The sequence below is a fragment of the Balaenoptera physalus genome, assembly GCF_965194825.1.
Source record: "Balaenoptera physalus genome assembly, chromosome: 8".
Classification (NCBI taxonomy): Eukaryota; Metazoa; Chordata; class Mammalia; order Artiodactyla; family Balaenopteridae; genus Balaenoptera; species Balaenoptera physalus.
In genome coordinates, this window is record NC_138887.1 from 14381095 (window position 1) to 14408495 (window position 27401).

The 27401-nt window shown below is 40.1% G+C and overlaps 1 protein-coding gene across 5 annotated transcripts in view; it reads left to right on the top strand.

Moving 5' to 3' along the window:
* Positions 1-27401, top strand: part of AMPH (amphiphysin) — a 178015-nt gene that overhangs the window by 51072 nt on the left and 99542 nt on the right. For all 5 annotated transcript variants that reach the window (XM_082473483.1, XM_082473484.1, XM_082473485.1 and 2 more), the window contains exon 2: positions 23654-23738. In XM_082473483.1, coding sequence (XP_082329609.1) covers positions 23654-23738 — 85 coding nt within the window. The remainder of the gene's footprint in view (positions 1-23653; positions 23739-27401) is intronic.

Consider the following 27401-nt stretch of genomic DNA (forward strand, 5'->3'; position numbering starts at 1 on the left):
TGATATTGTATCATCATCCTCATTTTACAGATAAAGAAATAGAAAAAACATAGGCAAGATAAATAACATACTTTTTTTTTTTTAAATAAATAAATTTATTTATTTATTTATTGGCTGCGTTGGGTCTTTGTTGCTGTGCGCCGGATTTCTCTAGTCGCAGCGAGTGGGGGCTACTCTTTGTTGTGGTGCGCAGGCTTCTCACTGTGGTGGCTTCTCTTGTTGCAGAGCACGGGGTTCTAGGGGCATGGGCTTCAGTAGTTGTGGCGCACGGGCTCTAGAGCGCAGGCTCAGTAGTTGTGGCACACGGGCTTAGTTGCTCCGCAGCATGTGGGATCTTCCCGGACCAGGGCTCGAACCCGTGTCCCCTGCATTGGCACGCAGACTCTTAACCACAGTGCCATCAGAGAAGCCCTAACATACTTCAAGTCACACCACTTGGGACGGACTCAGACTCCTCCTCTTTAGTAAAGCCAAACTTCATGTCTGATGCTGAAATGTTTTTAATGCTGTCAAACTGGAAGAAAAAATTACATGCGTTTATACAAACATTCTTTTGTTCTGGGTATATTTTTCTTTACTAACAGTTTATCAACATAAGAAATACATCATATATAATTCAAGGGCAAGTATTGAAAATATATTTTAGTTGGGCCTGGATAAAATTCACAATGTTAAACTAGAAAAACAGGTTGAAATACATGAAAGTAATGTGTAAATTATTTTGGGCAACAGTTGATAGTTAAAAGCAATAGTATACAGATACCAGGGGAATGTTCAAATAACAGGAAATAACTTAAAATTTATTAGGCCTTGAAAAAATCAGATCTTACCCTGACACTGAACTTGTGCAGACCTATGTGTCAATATATCAGTTATCTGGGCTATGGATACATGATTGAATTTGACAAGTTGAAAAAAACTGTGATTACTGAAGAGACCACTTCATTGTTGCTTCATGTGCAAGTCAGATTTGAAAAGTAATAAACATTGGAGATTGAGGAAAAACAAAAGTTCTAAAGTCCCTACACAGGGCGTAGTACTTGTTATTAAGGTACTTCCTACTATGCACTTTCATAGTATTGGCAATTCGTGTTGGCTTCTAAAGTAAGCTGCAGTTGAATTTTGTTCACTCCAGATTCACTTTTCAAAAAGTATGGAAATTGAATGTCCCCAGTCGTTAATGTTACATAAAGTACATTATATCTACACACAAAAGCAATTGATTAGCAGTGTTTCTCTCTAATTGGTGGGATTATTTGTCTTTGCTTACCTGTATTTTCCAGTTTTTATACAGGGAACAACTGTAGTTTGTGTGTGTGTATATATATATATATATATATATATATATATATATATATATATATATATATAGTTTAATGTAAATATTCTGATTGTCAATAAATTTGTTTTTGAACACACTTAATTTTTCATAAATGCAATCCAGTTTAAAAATTCAAAGGATCTCACATAGAGATCAGACTTGTGGTTACCATGGGGGAGGGGGGAGAGAGAGGGATGGACTGGGAATTTGGCATTGGTAGATGCAAACTATTACATATAGAATGGATAAACAACAAGGTCCTACTGTATAGCACGGGGAACTATATCCAACCTCCTGGGATAAACCATAATGAAAAAGAATATTAAAAAAAGAATGTCTATATGTGTAAAACTGAGTCACTTTGTACAGCAGAGACTGGCACAACATTGCAAATCAACTATACTTCAATAAAAAAAAAAGAGAGAGAAAAAGAAACACATCCATGGGCCTTTTAAGATATCTACTCAATACTCTGTTTCAATGATTTATCAATAAACATTTTTTCTCAAATCAAAAAAAAAAGAAAGAAAGAAAGAAAGGAGCTCTGCTGAGCTATAGAAAAGGAAAGGTTTTTAAAGATGGAGAGGGGGCAGAAAAAGTAAATTACTCGCAAAGAATGCATTGTTTCAAGGAACCTCACTCTCTGAAGGGAAGCAGAAGGGTTCTGTGGGACAGATTACTTCACTAGTGCTGACCAGTTGAGATTACATTCTTGTGGGTGATTGAAGCTGCATTTAGGTTAGGTATTAGGTCTTGGTTTGCTGCTGTGGGGCTTAGCACAAGTGACTCCATGTTGGGCTTGTTGTCTCAATTCCCCCTTTGGATCAGACGCTCAGCCTAACTGAGGGATGTGGTCAAAATTTACCCACTTCAGAAGCAGCCTTCATGCCAGAGATCTGTGGTTATTCGAACTTTTATTACTAGTGATTTCATGACTGGTATACCTGCAACCCCTGGCAATGACATCCCTGTAGAGGTGGTGTTAAAGATGGTCACTGAGATTAAGAAGATTCCTGGTACTTCTTGAGTTATGTATGACTTAACATCAAAGCCCCCAGGAACTACTGAGTGGGAGTTATAAACTTCTTGTTCTACTAAAAAAAAAAGAAAAAAAGAAAAAAAATTGCATTAGCAGCATTCTCAGCTACTGCTGTATAGTTCTTGAGGCTTCTGATGATCCTTTGTGTGATATTCATAGGTCACGACTTTGTTGCTTAATCTCTGTGATATTCATGGGCCATGACTTCAGGTTCACACTTTGTAAGTTGGCCATTCTCTTTGTTCCTTTTCTGACGTTCCGGTCTTAGGGAGATTATTTGCTTGGTGGTTAGTGGCTGCAAACATCCACTTAAATCTTTTGAGAGAATATAGTGCACCAGGGAGACTATTATAATGACTATTATAAACTATTATAGACAGGAGTACACTTCAGTCACCTCTTTGCTCAGCTAAAAGAGAAATCAAGGGCTTTCCTATTATCAAGAACAACTTTGGCCAGAGAGTCTAAGAATTTTTGTCAGGCAGCTATTGCTTGAGCAGTCGATTCTGCAGTACTTTCAAGAGTTAAGGGGAGGTTATTGATTGTATTCTCATTTACATTTACTCCTAACCAGGGAAGTATGGCCCTCAATGATGTAAACCCAGGGGAGTCAACCAATGAGGTGTCTTAGTTTGTTTGTGGAAAGTTAGGGGCACAGTTAGATAACTTAAGAGGCATTGCCTGGCTATGTGCCAGCCATCTAAGCATTCATAAGCCCAAGGAGAACGATAACCACCACAAACACAAACCTGATTGGGGCACAAACCATTTCCTTTAAGATGGTACTATTCATGGTGCCTGTTCAAGTCAGCAGTTAGTTTTCTCCCAGCCTAAAATAAAGAATTGTCCTGATTACCTTGCAAAGATTGGTGCTGTTGGTGAGATCTTTTAGTGAAAAAGGGCAGATCTTATGTAGATAGTCATGAGAACGTGAGGGTGCAAGTGTACTAAGACATACATAGGTATCTAATTGTCCCGTGCAGCTATAATTGGAGAAAGGTAAGAAAAATGCATAGAATGTTCTGGCTGTAAAAGCTAAACTCTGTAAGAGACTTCAGGGGGGAGGGGCCAATCATAGTTTGCAGTGACACTGGGAATAGAAGAGAAATTGGTCACAGGGAGGGCCAGGGGGTCTCTAGGATCATGAACAGATAAGAGTTTTTGATGACAAATCCAGTGGTCTGAAAGGTTAACAATGGCCTGAGGGATATGGGTGATAGTATTATTTTTCCAGGCCATGCCAGAGTAAAGGAAAGGAGAAGATAAAAAGGTTTCATGTTTAGTTAAAGTATGAAGTCTCAATCCAGCATCTAGGGAGGAAGCAGTCTACCTTTACCTTGATGTTGGCGTCTTCCTTCCTAGTCCATTTGATTTGGAGGGTTCCAGCATCTGCACAGGACCAGATGTCAGGTGGAGACTTCTTTGGCTGAGAGATGTGTATCCACAGTTCAAGTCCTTAAAATTTGTCTGGGTCTTGAGAAGGACCTGGTATATAACCTTCCAAGGAGATTCAAGGGCAGTCAGTGTTTGTTCTTAGTGATTCCAAATCAGAAGGGTGGGAGAAAATTGGAAACGTTAGTTTGGAAAGTTGTAGCCAGATAATTGAGGAAACGAGAAGAACTCAGGATCTAGTTCAGTTTACAGGTATATAACAAAGACCTCAAAGACAATTAACAGAATTAGACTCTAATGTAGACAAAGGTGCAAACATAATTTTTCTTTCTACAATTACTCCCATTTTTCTTTTAAGAATAATCACAGGGCTTCCCTGGTGGCGCAGTGGTTGAGAGTCTGCCTGCCAGTGCAGGGGACACGGGTTCGAGCCCTGGTCTGGGAGGATCCCACATGCCACGGAGCAGCTGGGCCCGTGAGCCACAATTACTGAGCCTGCGCGTCTGGAGCCTGTGCTCCGCAACAAGAGAGGCCGCGATGGTGAGAGGCCCGCGCACCGCGATGAAGAGTGGTCCCCACTTGCCACAACTAGAGAAAGCCCTCGCACAGAAACGAAGACCCAACACAGTCATAAATAAATAAATAAATAAATAAAAGAACGTGAATTTCTTTAAAAAAAAGAATAATCACAGTAAAACTAATTTGTCTACATTGTACTCGGCCTGATTACTTACATAAATGTAGCAAGAATAGTGATTAACCTTATAAGCCCTTTTTAAGACTGGAACGTTTTAAACAATGTACCAGGTCAGTTTTCCTAAGGCCTGTTGCAAGGAGAAGAGATTCTTACTAAATTTATGCAAATAGCTAACCGTATTGCTACATGAAAAGAGTACTTGGAATTTCTGAATGTTTTATAAGAATCATAATCTTTCTCCTCATTTCATTCAGTTCTATGTAATAATACTTGTTCTCCTTGAACGCAGTTTTTCTGGTAGTTCTGGAAATTTTTATGCAGTTTAATTTTGTGATCTTAAAGTTATCAGAAACCTGTATTCCACAGTTCTTGTCAGAGTTCTTTCTGTGAATCTCTCTGATGAAACACTTTTGCAGGAACAGTTTTGCAAAACCATTAGAGTAAAGCAATAACTGTCTGTAAATGATAAAAGGCTTAAAAATGGCATGGTTAAAGATGTGATTAGCATTTATTAAAGTGCAGTTGACAAGGAAATTGGTTATTTCTGTGACACACCATTTTAAGATAATAATCAGAATTATGACTGATAGCATTATACCAGGACATTTCAGAATTTTAGGAATTTTATATAATTCTAGACCACTTATATTAATAGCATGCACCCATACAATATAACCTAAGAAGGTTTATCATCACTTATTTGACAATGCTTCCCATGTAATTCAACATATAAAATAAGCCTTATTAGTTTAATATCTCTCTTTTATAAGGAGAGAGAACAAATCTTTTGAGATGTTCCAGGGACCCTCTGTAAAATCCCGAAGTTAGTTCAAAGTCAAAAAGACTTCATTTAGAATTTGACTTTGGGGAAGTTTGTCAAAAATATCAAAAGCTTTCAAAACACTTGGTCAAATAGGATCATAGGTCACCGTGAAAACAACAGTTATCTATTTAACCATAGTGGCAATTAGAGACTTTGAAAGATAAATGATTGTAAAAAAAAAAAGAAAAATTTAACTCTTCTAATGGAGAAGACTAGTTTTACTTAAGTAATCAAAGACCTTATAAAGACAGCATACACAGAAAATTATTTTGATAAAACTCAGTGTTTGTTTTCTAGGCAGATCACTCAAAAGGTAGAGAAAAACCTCTATTTACAATTTCTCATTAAGAGCAGATCAGCAATCCAAGAAAACTTGTCTTGTTAGCAGATGAAAGAAAAGTAAGTTTTAGTTTTACATAAGTACATTACTGATTTTAAAGCTTAATTTTATAATCCTTATAATAAGTTTATTTGATTTTGGCCAACTTGACCACACAAGGTAAGAATCTATCTTTTCCCAGCTTTTTATTTAAATTCTCTTTTCCTCCATTCTGAAATAACCAGTTTAGGACAAAATAACTTTCATTTCCCTTAAAAAAAAGTATCTCTATTCCTCATAACATCTCATACTGAAAACAAATATTCTACTTCCCTTGTTTACAGAGATGCTTTTTTTCTTTCTTTTTTTTTTTTTTTTTTTTGGCTGTGTTGGGTCTTCGTTTCTGTGCGAGGGCTTTCTCTAGTTGTGGCAAGCGGGGGCCACTCTTCATCGCGGTGCGCGGGTCTCTCATTATCGCGGCCTCTCTGGTTGCGGAGCACAGGCTCCAGACGCGCAGGCTCAGTAATTGTGGCTCACGGGCCCAGTTGCTCCGCGGCATGTGGGATCTTCCCAGACCAGGGCTCGAACCCGTGTCCCCTGCATTGGCAGGCGGATTCTTAACCACTGTGCCACCAGGGAAGCCCCCGAGATGCTTTTCTTATTCTTTGTAGTAGCTTTAGTTACATATATTATAAATTTTAACTCTAAAAACCCAAATTTTTAGTGAAAATAAAAAGGTAAACAATTGTGAACTCTTCTTTACATTAGTATTCCATGGCTTGACAAACTTACAAATATTTTTTATAAGTTCTAGAAACATATGCTTTCTCATAGTAAATTTTTTAGGGTGGCATGAAATATGTTTGCTAATAAACCCAAATATCTTTTAGTTTCTCTGTAAAAGGAAGCCAAAGTGGATAAACCTGTGTTCAGTAATTAATTTTTCAGTATTCCATGTTACTTGGAAATGATCTAGATGTTTAATGATTATCCATCATTTAATTTAATTTAGCAAACTTTAAGGTTTTAGGTTACTGAAGAGATTTGAAAAGTTCACCTAAAAACTTTTTATCCTACTTACATCAATTTGATTTATTTGTTCTTAACAATTATGTTTACATTACCCATTAAAAACTTTATGAGACATTAAACAAAGTCAGTCATCAACCCAAACAGTTTTTCTTGCTGGCAGATTTCATAAGAGATTACATGAACTTATTTGACCTTTAGTAAGCCTAGGTAGAATAAAAGTTGTATGTCTGCATCATTTTTAACGTTGATAATCCTGAACTAACACATTTAGACTAGCTTTTATTTACTAAAGATTATCTCGGATGGTGTGAACCTGAAAAGCATTTGAGTTAGTTTTTATTACATTTTAAAGAACTTTAGAATACATAATTTATGTAAGAGCTTAATTTTCTTCAGGCCAATTAAATAGAGCTCATTTACAAATTAATTCTGACAATATCATCTAGAGGCAGAAAATACCAGACATCTACAACACATACATATAGACGCACGTGAACAGACAGACACAGAGAATAGCTTCCATACACTTAAGATTTCTCATTTGTCCAAGTTCCAAATGACCTTTCTCCATTGTTTTTCTTTTGATAAAAATTACCTCCCTGAAAATTGTATTTTCACATTAACAACTCAGAGGAACAGGGAAAGCATGCAAGTTTCTCCAAGAAGGACTTTGGTTGCCCAGAACCCACATTTTACAAGCCTTATGGACTAAATAGGGGAGGTTTGGGGATTGATCAAAAAGAATAGGTGAACTTTGAATTGCCTCCAGACTCACATTTCTAGTTTTGCAAAGATTTGTAAGATAAGGACAGTTGCTCTTAATTCCTCAGAGAATCAGGTTGCAGCCTAAATGACATCATAGGTTGATCCACCCAGTAAATCCTTTTACAAGGGCTTTAGAGGTTTTTTCTTTTCCTCTGGGTACATCATTTTATTTTAACTTAGGGAAGAAGGCCTAAAAATTTTTTTCTATCAGGCTCTGCAATATGGCCAATTTCTGACCACAGAGCTACTTCGTAGTTTTTAGCAGGGACAAACAGTAAATATTTTTGGCAGTATTGAACAATCCCTTTGACTCAAGAGACACCCTCCCTCCCCCTAAAGGATGCAAAAGATATTTTATTTTCCTCTTTCTACGGGTATTGCAGAGATCTGGAAGAGCTGACCCTGGTAAGAATGCTTACCGTCAGCTGGCTTCTGACCTGTCGCGTCTTCTGCAGTGAGAGCAAACCCCTTCCCGGGCTGCAGAGGTGGAGAGTGAGAATCCAAGCATGTGTTTCTGGCCCTCCTAGAAGGCCTTGCCTTTGAAAACCACCAGGCGCCTTTTATATCAGCTTGAGTTTTGAAATTTTATTTTACAGGAATCAAATTCTGGCAGCACTCAAGGCCAATTGTTAAGGCCTTAATCTATGTAAATATATATTACCCTTCCTAGGGCACAGGCTTGTTTTGCAATTACAGCTTTAGAACTTGGACTCAATGTAATATATATTTAAATACACGCTACTTGGTGTATATTAAAATGGTTTATTTGGACCCTCAGCAATCTATTCTGAGAGACCAGGTTTTTTTGTGACCGTGTATATGTGCATGTGTGCTTTAAAACTGCAAATATGCCCTCCAACCCCTCGCTCAGTGGATTCAGGATGGGCACAGTGATCGCCAGGGCCAGAGACGGTCTTGGGCTATCAGCCAGGGCCCGGCAGGAGGCAGAATTCAGCTCAGATGGTTCAACAAGATGCTTTAGTGGGGACTTCCCTGGCGGTCCAGTGGATAAGAGTCGGTGCTCCCAGTGTAGGGGGTGCGGGTTCAATGCCTGGGCAGGGAACTAGATCCCACATGCCGCGACTAAAAGATCCCGCATGCCGTAAGTAAGACCCGGCACAGCCAAATAAATAAATAAATAAATAAATTTTTTTTTAAAGATGCTTTAGTGAGTAGCGCATAGAAGGGCAGAAGTGTTAACGGAATCACCAAAGACTAGTAACAACAGCAGGAAACCGTAACCGCTGCTAGGACTCAAGGGGCAAAAGGAGAAAACGGTGCAGCCAGACCCAGTGACGGTCATAAAGGAGGGGTTTCCGGATGGGAGTCGTAGGGGTGAAGGGAACATAAGTATTGCCAGAAACAGCTCAAAGCCGAGACAGAGCAGGACCTGACCTTCCTTTCCCCACACTTTCATTTCCTGCTGGTGCCTCCATTGGTCCAGGAAGTTAGAGTCAAGGGAGCTTGGGCGAGTCCGTCCATTGGTTCAGTCCTGCAGGGCGCAGAGACCTGTATAAAATGAATTTGGGGCCGGCGTATGTTTAGGTCATGATGTATATTACACAGATGGTTTTCTTTCATTAGTTGTCACCTAAATGGTGAAAGAATGGTGGAGAAGAAGAGGAAAAAGTGAGAAAGCTTTCGCTTACACTTGGCAGAGCTGGGTCAGGAACCAGATTCCCTGCCCACCAATTATTTGAGCCTGGTTTATATTGAATTTTTTATGCAGGGCATTTAATGCTGCTGCTGTATGTATCCCAGTAAGCTGAGCTGCACTTGGCAGGAGTTACGATGCAGGGCTTCTGTTTGTTTTTCAGGATCCTGTGTGGGTGCCTTGGGGCGGCAGAAACGAGGAAGGGAGACTCATGGAGCCTCAGCGGCTTATCCAGGGAGATGGAGCTTACACCTGGCTGAACCAGGACATCTCATTATTTGTTTTTGTTGCTGAGAGATGACTCACTTCTGAGTGTTATATAAACTTGGTATTAAATTAAAATAATTACTCCTGAGGAATAAGCTTAAGGCTTTGCCCACAGCTAACAGATCAGAGCAAATCTGTGGTCATCAGAATGATCTTTGCAGACCTGCTTCAACAGATGCCTGCCAGGTGACCCTGATGCCAGCCAGGTTGAGGAGCTCTGTTTTAGAGGTGCAGGGCTTCCCAGGTCTAGATCTCTGGTAGGGATGGTGTGGCTCAGGGTTTTCCCAGGTGTGTTTGGTAGCACATCAGTCTCGCAAGATACTCCTTAGACCAGAAGGTTCTCTGATCAAAACAATTTTGGACGACACTGCATTCTGCGTCATCTTCGTGGTGATTCAGAATGCACTTAGCGTATTAAGACCATAGGAAGTCATCTAGTTTCCTGGCTAATTTTTGCTTAAGCGTGAGTTATTATTTAAATTTACATTTATTTAAGTTTTTGTCTTTTGTCTTTCCAGCTGGTTATATAACCCCTTAGTTTGGTCCTTAACACCTAGGAGAGTGCAACTGTACAGTCCGTATTCAGAAGGAAGGCTCATTGTAGATGCTTCTGTTCATACTTTGAGACCCAAGTACAGTACAGATGTTTCTTTACTTTTCCCATTTCCTAAGTTTGCAGCTTAACGTTTCAGAAGCAACCTACCTGGGATGTGCAGCTATGCATCTCTATCTCAGGATGCCTTTGGCTCTTTCCGCAGGGTCCTGGACTCATTGGGGAGGAGGGGGAATTCGAGTTTTTGAGGCCTGGGCATTTGTGGAAGTGAATAAGGTTTTTCACATTCTTTGGAGAGACAGTTCTACAAAATGAAACTTTCTCTCGCTAATATTGGACACTTTTCACAGCTAATTTAAGTAAATTTTATGCCGACAGAGTCTGTCACAAAGCTTCCAGTAAGAGGTGAGGAGGGAAAAGGAAAAGAAAAAGAGGCAATGACAGGAGAAGACCTCATTTGCTACAATTCTGTTCAGAGGAGCAAGTGTCTCTTGTGTTTGCGGATACTGCACAGGGCTAAGCCTGGTGTCTTGTTCACAGCCGGGTGCTTGGCTGGGCGTTTGGTCACTGATGTTCGTTAGGTTTTAGAGGAGGAAGCAAAGATTGGTTCAGTATAAATGATTATGGCCTGCAGACTTCTGGGTTAAAGTCTCTCTTATTTTATATAAAAAACCATCATAGGACATTTGCCAGAGAAATAGATTTGCTCTTATTTGCAGCCATGATTGTCTGATGTTAAAATCCCCTGTTTGTAGTCCAGGTTGCTTGGAACATTGATGCTGAGGTCCATGTGATTTCAGTTGTTTCCACAGGAAAGGGCAGGAGTGCCCATCAGGGGTTTTGAGCCAGCCAGCACTTAACTCACCATCTGGGAGGATGGCCAGGAAAACCGTCACGGACGTTCCTGTTTCATTTATCTGAAGTTGTTGACTGTCGCTGAGCCAGAAACTCACGTTTAATTCACAGATTGTGAACAAAAACGTGGCTGATTGGAATGATACCACTTCCTATGGAGTAGTTTGCAGAATCATATGTTTTTATAAAAACCTGATAGTGATGACTTCATTAAAATGCAAATTAAACTGCAAACAACCAGAACCCACTCACCTGTCCAGAACATTTAACCATTTGGAAATTTTTCAGTCCTTTGCTTTAAGAGAATGGAGGAAACGCTGAATAGAGCTCATGCATTCATTTTAATATCCAGTGTTCAAGGTGTATCCTGTGATCACTGCAGCTTCAGTGTGATAAGCTTGATTTTTTTCTACATTGACAGCAAATGCCCAGAAAAATGACTATTTTTTCTTTTTACTTACCTGTGGGGTGTGACATTGAGTTTGTAATTTTTAGAGCAGGTTTCCCAAACTTGAACGTACAGATGAATTGCCTGGGGATACTGTTGAACAGCAGATCCTAATTCAGTGGGTCTGGGATAGACGTGAAATTCTGCATATCTAACAAGCTGCCGGGTGAAAGCTGATACTGCTGGTGTGAGGACCCACTTTGAGTGGCAAGAATTTAGAGACAGAAATGTAAATACGACGAAAGGATGCCATCGAATAAACGATCAGTTACATTCATTGCTTAATAAATTCATCAGGATGACTAAATAATTCTTGAAAGCTGTACAGTAAGAAGATTTGAAAGTGTTCATGGGTTACTCCTTTCTATGACCCTGGACATTATGTTGATTGGACTGCAGTATTCCTTCCATTTGCTGACTAATCAAATATTAGATATTATAAATTATGGCTTTAACAGCGACATTGAAGCAGAAGGGAAAGAACCAACATTTTAAAAAGTGATCTCAGCGGGGAGGGATAGATTGGGAGTTAGGGATTGACATGTACACACTGCTATATTTAAAATAGATAACCAACAAGGACCTGCTGTAAAAAATAAATAAAGTGATGTCACATCCGGATCTTCTTAAACAGAAGGCAGAGAAATACTTCTGTGGTATTGCCTGTAATAAGGTGCAGAACTGGTGAAGCCAGTGAAATCTAAAGTAATGATCTCGTGAGAATGCAGGCTGTGGAGAGAGGTTTTGCCTTAGAATCATGGTCAGTTATTTTTCTAAAAACATAGTCCTAGGTTTTTAAACATTTTGATTTTTACACCAGAGCCCCTGCGTGGGATTTGATTTCCCCATAAACATGGAATAAGACATATAGAAGCTAGTTGTTTGTAGGTGTTGTTTACTTTTTACTCTGCTCAGGATTTACTAGGTGCCAAGGTCAAAGATTTTGAAGGAGACTACCCTTTCAGTAGGACAAAAGTAAGTCATCCCATTTTTAGTTTTCTATTCTGAAAGTTTGACTTTATGACTCTAAAGAGCTTTGGCTTGGGCTATAGCATCCTTCTTTATTCTCCTTTTTTTCAAAATTGTTTTGACTATTCTGTGTCTTTCACATTTCCATATAAATTGTAGACTTATCTTGTCAATTTCCTCAGTGAGCCTACCAGGATTTTGGTTGTGATTACCTTGAATTCTCAACGGAGGAAAATCAACATCTAAACAACATTGATGAAAAGATGTCCCGCAAATGCCAGGGATAAAAGTCCCACAACCTTTCAAAGGGAAAAACAGTCTCTCTTTGAGATGTCTTCAAATGAAGGCTGAAAACATCCTACTAAACACTTTTTAATGAGAATTATCCTTTGCCAACTACAGGCAGGGCTTATGTTCCTGAAAAGTGTTCCTCGTTGGCAAAACCCCATTGTTGTGGGATCAGTGTCTTTAGACTTGCTTATCTTGCAAACTGTTTCTGGTAGGATGGATTGTGCTGGTTTGTTTTTATCCCATTCCTACACTGTGACACAACAGTGGTACTTTTTTAGAAGTGTGTTGGGTTGCTTTAGTTCATTATTGCTCATGGTTGGAAGGTAAAAAGGGCAGTGGGAGATTTTGAGCTAGGAATTTTGAGACCCCAGTTCTATTCCAGGATGGCCTGTGGAAAGGGTTAAGGGAAACCAGCAAGGGATGGGGACACCGCTGGGTCTAGCAGCAGAGGAGGTGCTGGGGATCTTTGATCCTCCAGGCCTATAGGGGAAGGGGAGGAAGCTGTTATCAGAACTTAGGGAGAGGAGATGTAGTTGTTGGAGGGGCCACCAGAGGGTTGAGGCTACTGCGATGGTGGCTGCAGGGAGGGGACCAGGGGAACCACTGTCCCCACGTCTCTGCTCCTGCCCTTCCATCTTCTGCTGGCTTGAGTTCTCATGATCAACTCTAGACAGAAGCCAGAGGGGCAGGGCTGGGTGCAGTCCCTAGAGGTGCTGAACCAGGTGAGGAGGGGGGAGTGTGGATCTGTAGGCGTCAGTGCAGAGTATGACCCACAGAAGTGTCTGCATGTGTTTACAGATGGTCCGAACAGCCAGTAAAAGACTGTTCCAGAAGCATGTTTCACTTATGCAAGTATCATGTAAGTATCACTCAGGGTCTCCAGAAAACAGTTGTGTTCTTCCTACCCATTCTTTCACATGGTAATTCTTACACACCAAACTGTGCTTCTTAAAAAAAACCCTTAAAGTATTCCCCTGTCCAGACAAGAGTCTGGTGATGTAGCCCAAAGCAACATACTGTTAGTCTCGATATTTTAAAAATTCACACAAAGTTTGCATTTAACTTTATAAAAGATTCCATATTAACCATATGAATGTGGTGAATCCAGCTCCAGAAGCTCCAATTAAACCTGAAAAGTGGGCCTCCTCCAAACTATATTTAATAGTTTCTTTACTTTAGTAATTCACTTCATGCAGATCAGACTTTAAAAATAGCTGCAGAAGATTGAAAATCAAGGCGTAAAAGCAAAATACAGAAATGTGTGCAGAAATAATTAGTGCTGCAGGATTTACTTGTTTCTTCGCTCGTTTTATTTATTTGTTTGTTTGTGACGTTGCATGTTTGTGGGTGAGAAGTATTTTCAGCCCTGAGTGCCCAGGAGCAGGAGGCCATGTGCTCTGACAGGCAGCCCTCACAGCCATAAGGAACATCCTCTATCTCACCTAAGTCTCCCAGGACCTTATGTTGCCCCTCTGTTCCAGTGTTCTTTAAATAAAGGTCATGAAGGCACTCACAGTTCCTTCTTGAGCACAGATCTTTAGAAAACTGCCACAGGAACAAACTGAATGGAAAATACCATGTCCAGCTCTATATCAGGACTCATTTCCAGAGGAAGTACCATTTGTTTTTCAGCCTATTAGCAATCTCCTTTTTTTTTTTTTGGACTTCCATTCAAACCTGCAATTCGTATAAAGATTTTTACATCAGATTACTGTTAGTTTTGGATCAATAAACATTCAAGATAGAAACCACTAGTGAAATTGCCTTTGAGTCACATCCTGTTGGGTCCGTCTAAAATCCTTGGTAACGGTGAGCCCTGGCAATTGGAGTATGTTGCACATTTAGGAACCTGTGGAATTGGGGTCCTGCTTCAATATGAGATTGCCCAGAATGTGATTTCAAAAGTTCTTTAAGCACCCTGTATCTTTCTCTTTGTGTTTATTCACGAAGTGTTTGTGAGGCAGGAAGGGTCAAGTTACCAAAGGCATCATTAATAAAAAAAGGAGTTTGAAGAGGGACAGTGTCCTTTCTGATATCACTCAGTGGCCCCAGGCAGGACTGCGGTGGGGACTTTGTTGTGAGGATCAGTCCATACCATTCTTTCCACCAAAAGTTTGGGAAACAGTGCAGTGCTTGCGCATAGGACATTACAGAACAAGCAGCTACACTGTACTGACGTGCACCTAAGGTTTTTTGATTTGTTTTTCTGAACTACTTGCTGTTGAGCCACTCTTTGTGGCCTGATCTCCAATGTTCTTATAACGAGGTGATGTCCTCCTAGGCCTTTTGCCAGTCTGAGGCTAGTTGGAAGTCTTCTTTCTAAGTAAGGGTAGAGTGGGGAGAATGCGTATTTTGTATAACCCATGTCCCCTCACCCAGGGTACTTGAATGAATATAATGACCTATTTTGGATGGAGATGATGTCAGATGGTTCCATTTAACAAAAGTATGGATCCAGCAGTTGCTGTGTTGGCATCCCTGGCAATGTGATACAGACAGTGAGAGTGAACGTAGAATGGACGAAAATGACTTAGTTGTCTAGGGAAAAGCTACCAGCCATGTTTCCTTCCCTGCTGCTGTCTTTAGGGCATTACAGCCTTGTAGTTAGAAGCTGACTCTGGAATCATACTGTTTGCTTTGAATCCCAGCTCAGTTACATACTAGTTTGTGACTGTGGTCAATTGTTTGACCTCACCAATTTTCAGTGTTCTCATCAGTAAAATGAGAATAGTCATTATAACCTAACTCACAAGATTGTTGGAAGGATTAAATTCATTTTTAGGTATAATGCATTTGGAACTGTGCTTGATGTATTTTAAATTTCCATAGACGATAGCTAATAAATTAGGGAATATGGAGTTATTAAGATGGGGCGTTTTCCCAAGAGGAAGAAAAGCAAAAACATGTCTTTACTCTCTTCTCTGGACTCTCCTTTTCATCTGATTCCTACCCACCAGCTCCCTCTTGTCTTAGGCAATTTACAGCTCCCAATTGAAATCCTGAGTAGGGTTTTGTGGACTTTGGATCCACCTAAGTCAACATCTTCCTACCTATTTGTACTGCAGTTCAGTGTGTTCAAATTGCTGATTCATCTTTTGCTAGTACTGTGGGTAACTGAGGTCACAAGGATGGCTTGAGGAGTCCGTAGGAAGAAATCAGGCACAGGACTGATCCCCGGTGAAGTGCCTGGGTTCAGAGCCCTTGGTTGCTGTGGCCACATGCCTTTCTAACAGTTCCTCTGTAGGTAGATTGCCCCCAGTTTGGCAGACAACTTTTCTCTCGTGGTATATGGAGGAGTATCTTCCCCTAGCTAAGCAGCGTGAGGATTAATTTGAATGATTTAATCAGGTTGGAGGGTCACTGTGCAATATTGGCATGAGATAGTGCTCTGTCCTTGAAGGGGGGGGGCACTGGAGAAGGAAAATATGGTCCCTCTCAGAGCCTCAGGATGACTCAAAGGCTTTAGCCGACTGTGTCACTGGATTTTGCTGTAAATGTTGTATTCTGGGTTGGATACTGGAAGTATCAGGTTTCATAGAAAAGCAGTCTTGAGACGAGGTGACCCAAGCAAGAGGAAGAGAGGGGGCACCCAGCTTTCCTGGAGAAGAAGAAGGGGTCAGATGCCAGGGCTCAGAATTCATCTTTGCTACATCAGTATTCCTCAAGCTATCTTTTCCAACAAGATTTTTTTTTAAGTCAGAGGACTAAGATGTCCTCAACTTTAAAGGATTGGGGAGGGTAGAAGAGACCAGAATTCTGGAGCATGATACCTCACCAGGTAGACCCATGATTGAAAGCAACTTTGGCTGGTGCTTACTGTATCTGCATTTTGGGGGCCCACCTCACTTCTGTTTCCTTTCCAGGCTCCTGAACTTTCTTTCCTCCACTGCTTTCTAATTCCCAGTTGCTTCTGTCCCACTTAGGATAAACCTGCTCATGTCTGAGGCTTGTACTTTCTCTCTACCATGCGTTATTCTCAAACTTTTAAAGTCTGAAGGCCACCCAGATGGGATGGAAGGCTGTGAACCTTCCCTCTCTCATTTGTTCTAGTTTACCTCCCTGAAAGTGTTTCCCAGAATTAGGAAGAAGGCTCATGCCAACCTCCGAGAGGCTTTGATGACGTGATGGCTAATGTACCGTTGAGATCTGCCAGGTCAAGAAATGGATGTCATAACGTTGCAGAAATAAATCCCACAGTGGACCAGATGGAAGGCAAAGTGCAGGACCTTGATGGGCACCTGAACCACACCAAAGGATGACTCACCTTATTCTTCTCAAATCAGGCCACATTAAAGCCGCTTCTTGAAGTCTTGAAACATATCCAGAAAGAGGGTAAGGGACTAGTACCCTGAAGTTGGGGAAACAGTGCAGTGTGTGCCCATAGGACACTTCAGAAAAGCAGCTACCCTGCGCTCGCGGGCACCCGGTGGGCTCCCTCCAGTCCGAGGTTTTGGATCTTTGCACAGCATCAGAGTGAGCACTTGATAAACGGATAGGTGGGTGTACAGACAGACAAATGAATGAATCATTTGGGTGTGGGCAGTGGTAGAAGACCATCTGTCTGTGCCCTGTCCAGAAAAGTCCATGGTCATCCCATGTACTTGATTCCTGGATTCAGTGAATAATGTTTACATAATTTGATGTGCTCTTCTTTCTTTATAAAGACAGAAAGTGTGAAGAGAGGGGCACCTCCTTGTTTAGAGAAAACTAATTAGATTGTAGGATTCTTTCCTTGACTTTTAGAGTCTGGCTTAGGGAAGCATGAATCACGCAGAGTTGGAAGTTTGTCTAGTCTGAGCCCTCATCTAACGTGTGAATCTCTCTAGGGCATCCCAGTGGCCAATCCTGCAGAATTCTTTTAACCATCACCCTTGTCCCAGCGTCAAGCGGTATATAAAAACGTGTCTCGGACACCCTCAATGGCCTTCATCTTGAATTACCTTGGTGTCTGCATCCCCTCCTCTTATCAGTTTCCCACTTCGGATCATAGGACTTTTCTTCTTGCTTGGGGTCATACCTCACTATTTCTTGACCTTGCTTTGATCTTTCCCCTGATTAACAGAAGTCCTTTCTACGTGGAATGGAAGATTGTAAATTTTTTTCTTTGACTTCAGACGCCAACTACTTTTTTCGAAAGCCGTGAACATAGTGTTCCATTCCTAATTTTAACATATGGAGAGAAGGCAATTATTCTCTCACTGCTACAATAGTCAGCATTTAATTTGCACTGGACTCTAAGGATTTGAAATTGGATCAGAATTTTGGCTTTACAGTGCGGGGAAACTGCCCAAATTAAAACGAGTTCTAAATTTTTAGGGACTTGACTTGGACACTTTGTACATGAACAATTGCTCTAGAAAAGTATGTGAGATTCACATCATGGGAGCAGCCTTTGTAAACCAAGCTGAGAAACTAACTGCTTCAGGAGACACTGAAAAAAGATTTATTGGCTTAAATATTCCAAGTTACCATATTCCTGCTTTACATTTTTTTTATTTTTTGCCTATGTCATGATGCCTTTTAGGGTCAGATCAGAACTTCTGAACTCAGGGCTGAGAGTGAGAAGATGAACACCCAGCCAGCCCTAGAGGAATATTTCAGAATCTCACGGAAAGGAAAGGCAGTTTGAAAAAGCTTCTTCAGTTGAGAATATTATTTTGCATTTGAAAACTGACAGCAACAAAAGTAACAACAGAAATCTTCTTGTGGCAAAACAGAAAAGTGTCAATGTACATGAAATTATCTTTGAAGTAAAAGACCTAAATCCTAAGCCAAGATGCACCAGGCACAGAATTTTCTTCCTTTTGCCTGTGGAGGAGGAAGATGTGTCATGTTGTCAAAATCTGAGTATCAGATGCATGAATATATAGTAATCCTCCTGTAATATCAGTGGTGCCAAGCTGTTCAGGCTTAATTGGTATTGTCAACATAGCCAGTAGAGAGGTGAACGAGAGAGGCCACCTAAATTATAAACTCACTGTTAAATATTGTAATATTAGAAAAAGGTAAAAGATACATTTTTTTGTCATCTCAATTCTAGGTTTCAGTGTCCTCGATGCCTTAAGATACTGTCTTTCTCTGTAGTAGATGAATCTTATCACCTGTATCAAGGCTGCTGGAGAAAAATCACAAAACTGCTTAAATGTGGGTACCTGCACATTGGTGGTTTCTGCCTCAGCTGGGCCTTTGGTTCCACCCACGATTCCTGCTTTGTGTTTTTGGTTCTTACCTTTTCCAATTCCACATCTAAACCATTCCCATCTCCCTGGAGACTTTGCAACAATTCAGCACCCTGACTGTCACCAGATGACCCATTCAGCCACCACAGGAGAAATGAAGTCACCCTTGACTCACTCTGTCCTCACCCTTTTCGTCTCATAAGCTGTGAAGTTCTGGATGTTTACTTCTTTTTTTTTTTTTAAGTGTTGAAGCTCTAACATGGAATAGTAAGGAATTATTTTTATTTATTTATTTATGGCTGTGTTGGGTCTTCGTTTCTGTGCGAGGGCTTTCTCTAGTTGCGGCAAGCGGGGGCCACTCTTCCTTGCGGTGCGCGGGCCTCTCTTCCTTGCGGTGCGCGGGCCTCTCACTATCGCAGCCTCTCTGGTTGCAGAGCCCAAGCTCCAGACGCGCAGGCTCAGTAATTGTGGCTCACGGGCCTAGTTGCTCCGCGGCATGTGGGATCTTCCCAGACCAGGGCTCGAACCCGTGTCCCCTGCATTGGCGGGCAGATTCTCAACCACTGCGCCACCAGGGAAGCCCCCTGTATGTTTACTTCTTGAGGGTTGGTTTTATCTGTTCCTTAGCTCCGGCTGTCATTTATTGCCTGGACTATTTAAATAATCTCTTAACTGGTCTCCCTTTTCCACTCCTTCTCTCTTCTAATCTGTCCTTAACACTGTCACCAGGGAGCACAGATTTAATCATGTAGCTGTCTCCAGGGAAGGGAAACTCTTCATTGCCTTCCCGTGGTCTCTACAAGCAGATTGAAGTCTTTAGTCTTGCAGACGAAGCCTTTCCGTAATCTGCCCTCTGCCTAGCACGCTAGCCACGTCTACCCTAGTTCCACATCTTGCACCTGTGCTCAGACCTGTCACGTGACCACAATCCCTGGAACGCAGCTTGCTCTCCTGCAGCCCCTAGCACAGGGTTTGGCAAGCAGTCTTCAGCAAGTCAATATCAGTTGGAGATAGAAACTAACAGACGTTCTTCTCTGCCTTCTATTCATTGAGGTTTGCATTCTTCTCTAGGGAAAATGTCTAACATGATACATTGATTATGGATTCAAGAATGAGAAGATATTTGAAATATGACTCATTCCATTCGCCAGTTTGATGAATAAATCTCTTCTCTAGCACCTCTAACTTTGGGTTAAACTTAAATAACTCCTAGGACAGTGAGCTCATTAGCTCTACCAACAAACTATTTAATTTCCAGAAAACCATGATAGAAATTTCTGGCACAAACATTTTCTTGATATAGCTTTTACCTGCCCGTGCTGGTTCTCGTTCTTGGTTTCTGATGGGAGAAGTCCAATCCTTCTTCCTGATGTTGGTCCTTCAATTATTTGAAGACAGCTGTACTCTTTTCCCTTTGGTCTCCTTTTCTCCCTGTTAATATACCAATTACATCATTTATGCCTGTTACTTCATGGTGTCAACTCTCTGCCTTTCTGGGGGCCCCTTCAGCTGACTCCAGGTTGTCTACATATCTATGTGTTTATCAGCTTGTTCACCACATAGAATCATTCAGGACTGCTCCCCGGGTACCTCTCATGCTTATTCCTGCAGCCTGAGATTACATTAGATGCTTTGGCAGCAATATCACTTTGTCAGCTCATACTGACTGTCGGCAAAAATGGTTCCTTATTTCTACCTAAGGGCAGGAGCCATGTATTCTTAACATCCATCCTGTCTCATTGTAGTTGAAAGTTGAATACATAAATCTGGCGCTTGGACAATTATATTTTGACCTACATTTTATCCCTGTTGAATTTCATCTTGTTAGGGAAGGTTTCTTTTGTGAATCCTGATTCTCATCATATGACATATCCAATATCCTCCCAACGTTTTGTCAGTGTAAGTTTAGGCCATTGATAAATTATTCGATAGTGTTAGATAATAATATGTATAATAATAGTAGATACTTATTGAGCATTAATTAAATGCTAGGCATCAAAGCTCAGCCTTTCCATGTGTATCCTTGGTAGTTTCACACAATACTGTGAAGTAAGTACCATTGATACCCTCTCCTTATACATGAATCACTGAATCAGGTATAGGTCCCCAAGGGCTTCCTCTGGAAACCTTTCTTCCAGTTGATATTAATTCACTCATCAGTATCTTTTGAGGAGAGTCTTTCAACTAGTTTCAAACAATCTACTTGCTTGTACTAGAATCTAATACATAAATCTCTTATATACCAGATATCAGTATGATAAACTTCTGATACTTATCTTTATGATTTTTCCTGATTACTTTAGTAACATATAAACATAGAGGAAATTATGGAAAATGTAGCAAATTATAAAGAAAAAAATAATAATCACTCTGAATCTTACCATCCAGGAATAACCACTGTTAACTTTAAAATAGTTCATATATATATTTGATCATGTTTCTTACGCTTATCAACTTATTCCCTAGTTACAATGCCCAGTTCTTTCAAAAATTAGTGTTTTCTGTTCTTTCATAGAGACTCTTAAGTGAGAAGAGATTATTAGTTAATAGAGTGATTATTTGTCCTTTTAATAGTTATGTTACTGGATACATCCAGCTTTGTTTAAATAATAAATTTGCAATGAGGAATAATATATCTTTCATATTATTCATATATGATGTTGGTTTGGGATATGAAATTGAGTGAAGTTGAGTCATTGGTAATATATGTGAGTCTGTATACAGTTTTATTTTTTTAAAAAATCTTTGTTTAGTAATGCCAAAGGAAGGAATACTAGCATATATTATAAACAATTAGTTTTAGAAGAGAATAAAATAATCATTTTTTACTTATATACTTAGAATAATTACTATTTACCTCCAAAGAAAATTTATTTCTTGAAGGAATCTGCATGGGCTCTGACTTGTTGGGTAAATACTTTGATACTTGGGTTTATTTAAAACATGCTAAACTGAGTCTAAGGAAGTATCAATTTGTACAAGATTATATCTTTAAGGAAACAAATTAGCATAAGCTGATGTAAAACCTAGCCATAGAAAGTGCTTTGTATGAGTGTACGTTTTAATGCCCCAATGGTTATGTTTTGGAAAAACATATTTGGTAATGCCATAGGGTGTACGTATTCTGAGAAGGCAACATTTCTGGAGTTTTTATAAATTCTTAAGTAAGTTGGTGTTTTAGATACTAGATATGGGAATCTCGAGTAGTGTACCCAATCATGACTCTCAGGATTCTTCTGCTCCGTCCCAAAGTCACTTTCTGCTGTGTCGCTAAGAACTGCTTCTTCTGATACCCAGTCCTGTGCTCTAGGAAGACAGAGCCACTCATGTCCAGTTCACGGTCCATCACGATTTTTCCAGTGGTCTTCGCTTAGGCTGCTTCCTTGACTGGAATGTACTCTGCCACGTTCCTGTCTGCAGGAATTGCCAGCATGGTTTTAAATTTGAAGTATAGTTGATTTACAACATTGTGCTATTTTCTGGTGTACAGGAAAGTGATTCAGTTATATATGTGTGTGTGTATATATATACATATTCTTTTTCATATTCTTTTCCATTGTGGTTTATTATGGGGTATTGAATATAGTTCCCGTGCTATACAGTAGGACCTTGTTATTTATCTCTTTTGTATAGTAGTTTGTATCTGCTAGTTCCAAACTCCTAATTTATCCCTCCCCCACCCCCTTTCCCCTTTAGTAACCATAAGTGTGTTTTCTATGTCTGAGTCTGTTTCGTAAATAACTTCATACTTGTGTCGTATGTTAGATTCCCCATATAAGTGATATCATACAGTGTTTGCCTTTCTCTGTCTGACTTACTTCACTTAGTATGATAGTCTCTAGGTTCATCCATGTTGCTGCAAATGGCATTATTTCATTCTTTTTTATGGCCGAGTAGTATTCCATTGTATGTATGTACCACATCTTTTTTTTTTTTTTACTATTATTATCTTCATTTTACTGATGAAGAAATATACTCAGAGAGGTTAAGTGAGTTGCTGGTATGTTGTACCACATCGTTTTATCCATCCATCTGTCGATGGACATTTAGGTTGCTTCCACGTCTTGGCTATTGGAAATAGTGCTGCTATGAACATTGGGGTGCATGTATCCTTTCAAATAATAATTTTCTCTGAATATATGCCCAGGACTGGGATTGCAGGATTCCAGCATGTTTTGAAGAATCCCCACCAGGATTCCCTGAAGAGCTCAGCTCTAAGGGAATATTGCTTCTAACACCTTGCAATCCACTCATCTTGCTTATTACAGATTGTCTTTGATTTGTTATTTGTGAACTTGCCTTGTCTACCCCATTAAATCATAAGCTTAAGATTAAGTCCTGGGGCCTTATTTTATTCATATATCTATTTCTGGATGACCAGTTCTTAGCATGGGCTTTGTGTATCCCAGGGCCTCTTTGAACGTTTACTGAATTGAAGAGAGTGTCAGGAGATGGCGGGGGAGAATTTACCATGTGCCTGTGGCTCCAGTGATTCTAAATCCATCCCTATGAAGTAGGCTAGTACTTTCCTCAAATAACTTTGATTCACCATTTAACAAAAAATTGAGCAACTATTATGCATCAAGCATTGTGCCAGATGCTTTGGACAAAAGGACAGGGCATAGCTTTTGTCTTTAAGTCTTACAGCCTACTGGAGAAAAAATATGTGAATAAATGAATGCTGTAGCATGACACTTCCTCAACGTCATGCAGCCTGCGCGTGGTAGGACTGTGATTAAAATCCAGGTCTGTTCAACTCCAAAGCCACTAAGCCAAGATGCTTACAGAACAGAAAGCTGGCTGTGCTAAGAGAGACGTCTCCTCAGAAGAGCGAAAAAACAGCCTTGCTCTGCTTATTGTTTGAAAACATTATTATTTTTTTAACATCTTTATTGGAGTATAATTGCTTTACAATGGTGTGTTAGTTTCTGCTTTATAACAAAGTGAATCAGCTATATATATACATATATCCCCATATCTCCTCCCTCTTATGTCTCCCTCCCACCGTTCATTATTAAATTGAACCATTTTGTTTTATTCACAAACTAGGTCCTTCAGAAGCTTGGGAAAGCTGATGAGACAAAAGATGAACAGTTTGAAGAATACGTGCAGAACTTCAAACGGCAAGAGGCAAGTATATTTATCTCATTTCTGGAGTGGGAAATGGGTTGGCTTTGTGTTTTAGTGCGTAAATAAAATACCTTGAGGTTGAAGAAAGATCTTCTTCATTGGGCTTGGCATTAACTTGAGGGGAACAATGGTTAATTCTGTAGACTTTTTCTGTGCAAGACAAAGAGGTAGTAGGCACTGCGGGAAGATTTGTGTTTTAGAATCTCAGGAGATGAAGACTTTGCTTCTCTGGAGCTCTTCAGTACAGATTACTGATCTAAAGGAAAAGCGATCTTTTTGGTGATTTATCTTCCACTGAGTATTAACAGTAATTAAATACTTCTGACAAAATTATTTCAATTGCTGCATGCTTTAAGATCACACATTTTCAATAGAGAGTATATCTCCCAAAGAGGGAGAAAATTGGTTATTGGTGGATAAAAAATATCATACTCTTTTTATGGGAATACTTCACATAAGTAGACATGGTATATCTGTGGTATTAAAATTTCATGGGGGTATAATTAGGGAAAAAAATGTCTAAAAAGTTTCCTCAGGGGAGGCGATGATGAAAAAAAGGTTGAAAAACACAGTTTGTGATATTTGTTCCTTTAATAGGGTGCTATATGTTTAACAGACATATGAATAAAGAAACAAACTTGTTTTTTAAATTATTTGTTTATATTTCTAAGGCTTGATGAATGGCTGGCATATCACCTTTAGAGAGCATGCATGAGGGTCAGGGAGAGGGAAGGTAAAGCCCGGGCTCTCTTAGATTAGAAGCTTCAAATCTGGAGATCATTCTAGAGATGGGCTGGGCCAGCAAACTCTAGAAAATAGGGTTTGGACACAGGGAAAATGTAAGGACATGGGTTTATTTTCCTGTTGTCATTGGAGCCACAAGTGTCCACAGAGGAAATTGTGGCCTCAGGGATGACAACCAGCAATGGAAGAGCAACATAGGTTTTGTGTCGCTGCCTTTGCTTCTGTTTGCAGATCCCTGATCCCGGAGGTTTCTTTTTTCCATTTGTGTATCAGTGTTCTGGCTGTTTTGTAACACGCTGTTTCTTTTCCTCACCAACAGGGGATATAAAATCCAGCAGGTAGAGCCCGGTAGACTAGTCTCCACCAAAACACATTCCTGAATGTCTCCAATTTCATCCCAAGATTAGCTAAGGGTCGGACAGATAGGAACTCAATTTATTACGAATAACAGCGATCTCGTTCTATCTGAAAATGAGAAAAGAGAGAGGGGAGTTGGAGAAGAAAATGGTAATAGAGGGGAAAATAGATCATGTCCAGATCACTGAGTATTATAGAGAGCTTTGGATTTATGAAGGTAGAAAAGAGAATTCCTAGAGAAATGTTGGATGTCGGCTCATAGAATAAGTTGCCCCCCAGTCTCCTCCAGGAGAACAGATTCTCCACATCTCCTGATGTTCTCATTTGGTGAGTTCTCTTGCACTTTCTCATACACTAGGATAGCACTTGTGTAGATCATTGACTTGGATGGTAACAACTTCCCACAGAGAAACTTGTCAGTCAATGCCCTTGTTACTTTGCAGGGCAGTCCCCAATGTCTGCTTGAAGGGATTGGCTTTGGATAGAAGAAGTGACTCATGTTTACAGATTTCCCTACTTGAGGATTTATCCTCTATCCTTTGAAACCTAGTCTTCCTGTCTGGTGTGTCCCTGTGGAGCTAATTAGTTCTTTGCTGTTAGATTTTTTTTCTCAATCACTTTTATGGCATTATGACATTTTAGCACCCCAGAAGGCTAACCTTGGGAAGCATCAAGTTCAGGAATGCATTCATGATAAGGTAGTACTTTGCGTTTTCCAATTATGGGGAATTTTTTTTAATATAAATTTATTTATTTTATTTATTTATTTTTGGCTGTGTTGGGTCTTGGTTGCTGTGCTCAGGCTTTCTCTAGTTGTGGCGAGTGGGGGTTACTCTTCGTTGTGGTGCATGGACTTCCCATTGCTGTGGCTTCTCTTGTTGTGGAGCACGGGCTCTAGGTGTGTGGGCTTCATAAGTTGTGGTGCGTGGGCTCAGTAGTTGTGGCTCGTGGGCTCTAGAGCTCAGGCTCAGTAGTTGTGGCGCATGGGCTTAGTTGCTCCACAGCACGTGGGATCTTCCCGGACCAGGGCTCGAAACTGTGTCCCCTGCATTGGCAGGTGGATTCTTAACCACTGCGCCACCAGGGACGCCCCTTATGGGGAATTTTTATTGTTCTTTTTTGGGCTTTGTTGACTGAACAAGGTGAGGATTGTTTTTTGTCTAAGGTATTAGAGAAAAGTGCAGTTGACTAAATCATCATCAGTTAAATGCTCTGCTGCTTATTCCTTTCACTATATACATTTTCAAATGTTATGGAGCCAATAGTATACTGTTATTTTTGAAGATCAACACCTTAGTTCTGTCAAGATCATTAGCAGATTTCACGATGCAGGTAAAACTTCAACATTTGGGGAAACTTGCACAAGCAATTCTACTTGATAAGAGTAAAACAAATAGAACGGAAATGTAGAAATAGTATTTCTCAGGGAGTCTCCTGACCCACTTTGGTTCCCTTTGAAAATATTCTTGCATGAAAATCATCTTGCATTTGCACATGCTCATTTTGATATTTTTTTGGTTTAATCAGAAAGAGTAAATTTATAGTCATTTTAGTGCCATGAGGAGGGAGGGAACTTTAACCTTGTCTGTATATTAAAGGGAGAGAAGGAAAAAAGGAGGGGGTGGGAGGAAGGTGAGGAGAGAGGTTTACTAATCTTCTGTAGAAACATATTAAAGGTTGGGAAGAATAGCTGAAGACTGAATTTATTAATACTCTGTAGAAGGAAAAATATGTCTTTTTAACCCCCAGTATGTATTGGTGACCAATTCCCATCTGTTGCATATGCTTTTATGCTATTTAGAAACATTAACCAAGGATGAAGGATCTGCCAAGATTGTGGTGACCTCTACAAGGCCTATTATTTTTAGTATTAATGTGAATCATTACTCTAAGGGCAGAAGGCATTCTCTTAAGGTGGCATACGCTAAAGACATTGACCTAGGAAATCTAGATTTCATATTTTTTTCTGTGTCTATGTATTTCAAATGCAACAAAAATACTATTTATAGTATAAAATGAACTTTATTTGGATTTGTGCAGTATATTATAGTCATCTGACCATACTAAATTAGTACTTAATCAAAAGATTCTAAAAGTAGACCACTAGGACTACCCTGGCGGTCCATTGGTTAAGACTCCACGCTCCCAATGCAGGGGGCACAGGTTCGATCCCTGGTCAGGGAACTAAGATCCTGCATGCTGCACAGCGCGGCCAAAAAAAAAAAAAAAAGAATGTTAAGAAAAGTAGACCACTAGAATGTTCTAGAAAGTATTCAAGCATTTGGGGCTCTGATGATCTTGCTTTTAAATTTCCTTTAAGAAAATCATAAGAGTCCTTATAGTAATTGATACATTCCCTGCTTGTTCGTGGTGGAAACAGAGGTAGCAGGCGGGTCTATGTTTGAACTTGAGCTTGAGGATTAGCTTTTATCTTGTTCCAACCCCAAATTCTCTTTTTGATCCCAGACCTCTTTTCCTAAAAGTTATTTGGTTTGCGTTAGCCGGAGAGCATGGATGCAGGGTCTGTGCATATGCTCTCATTGCATATGCTCTCATTGTCCACTGC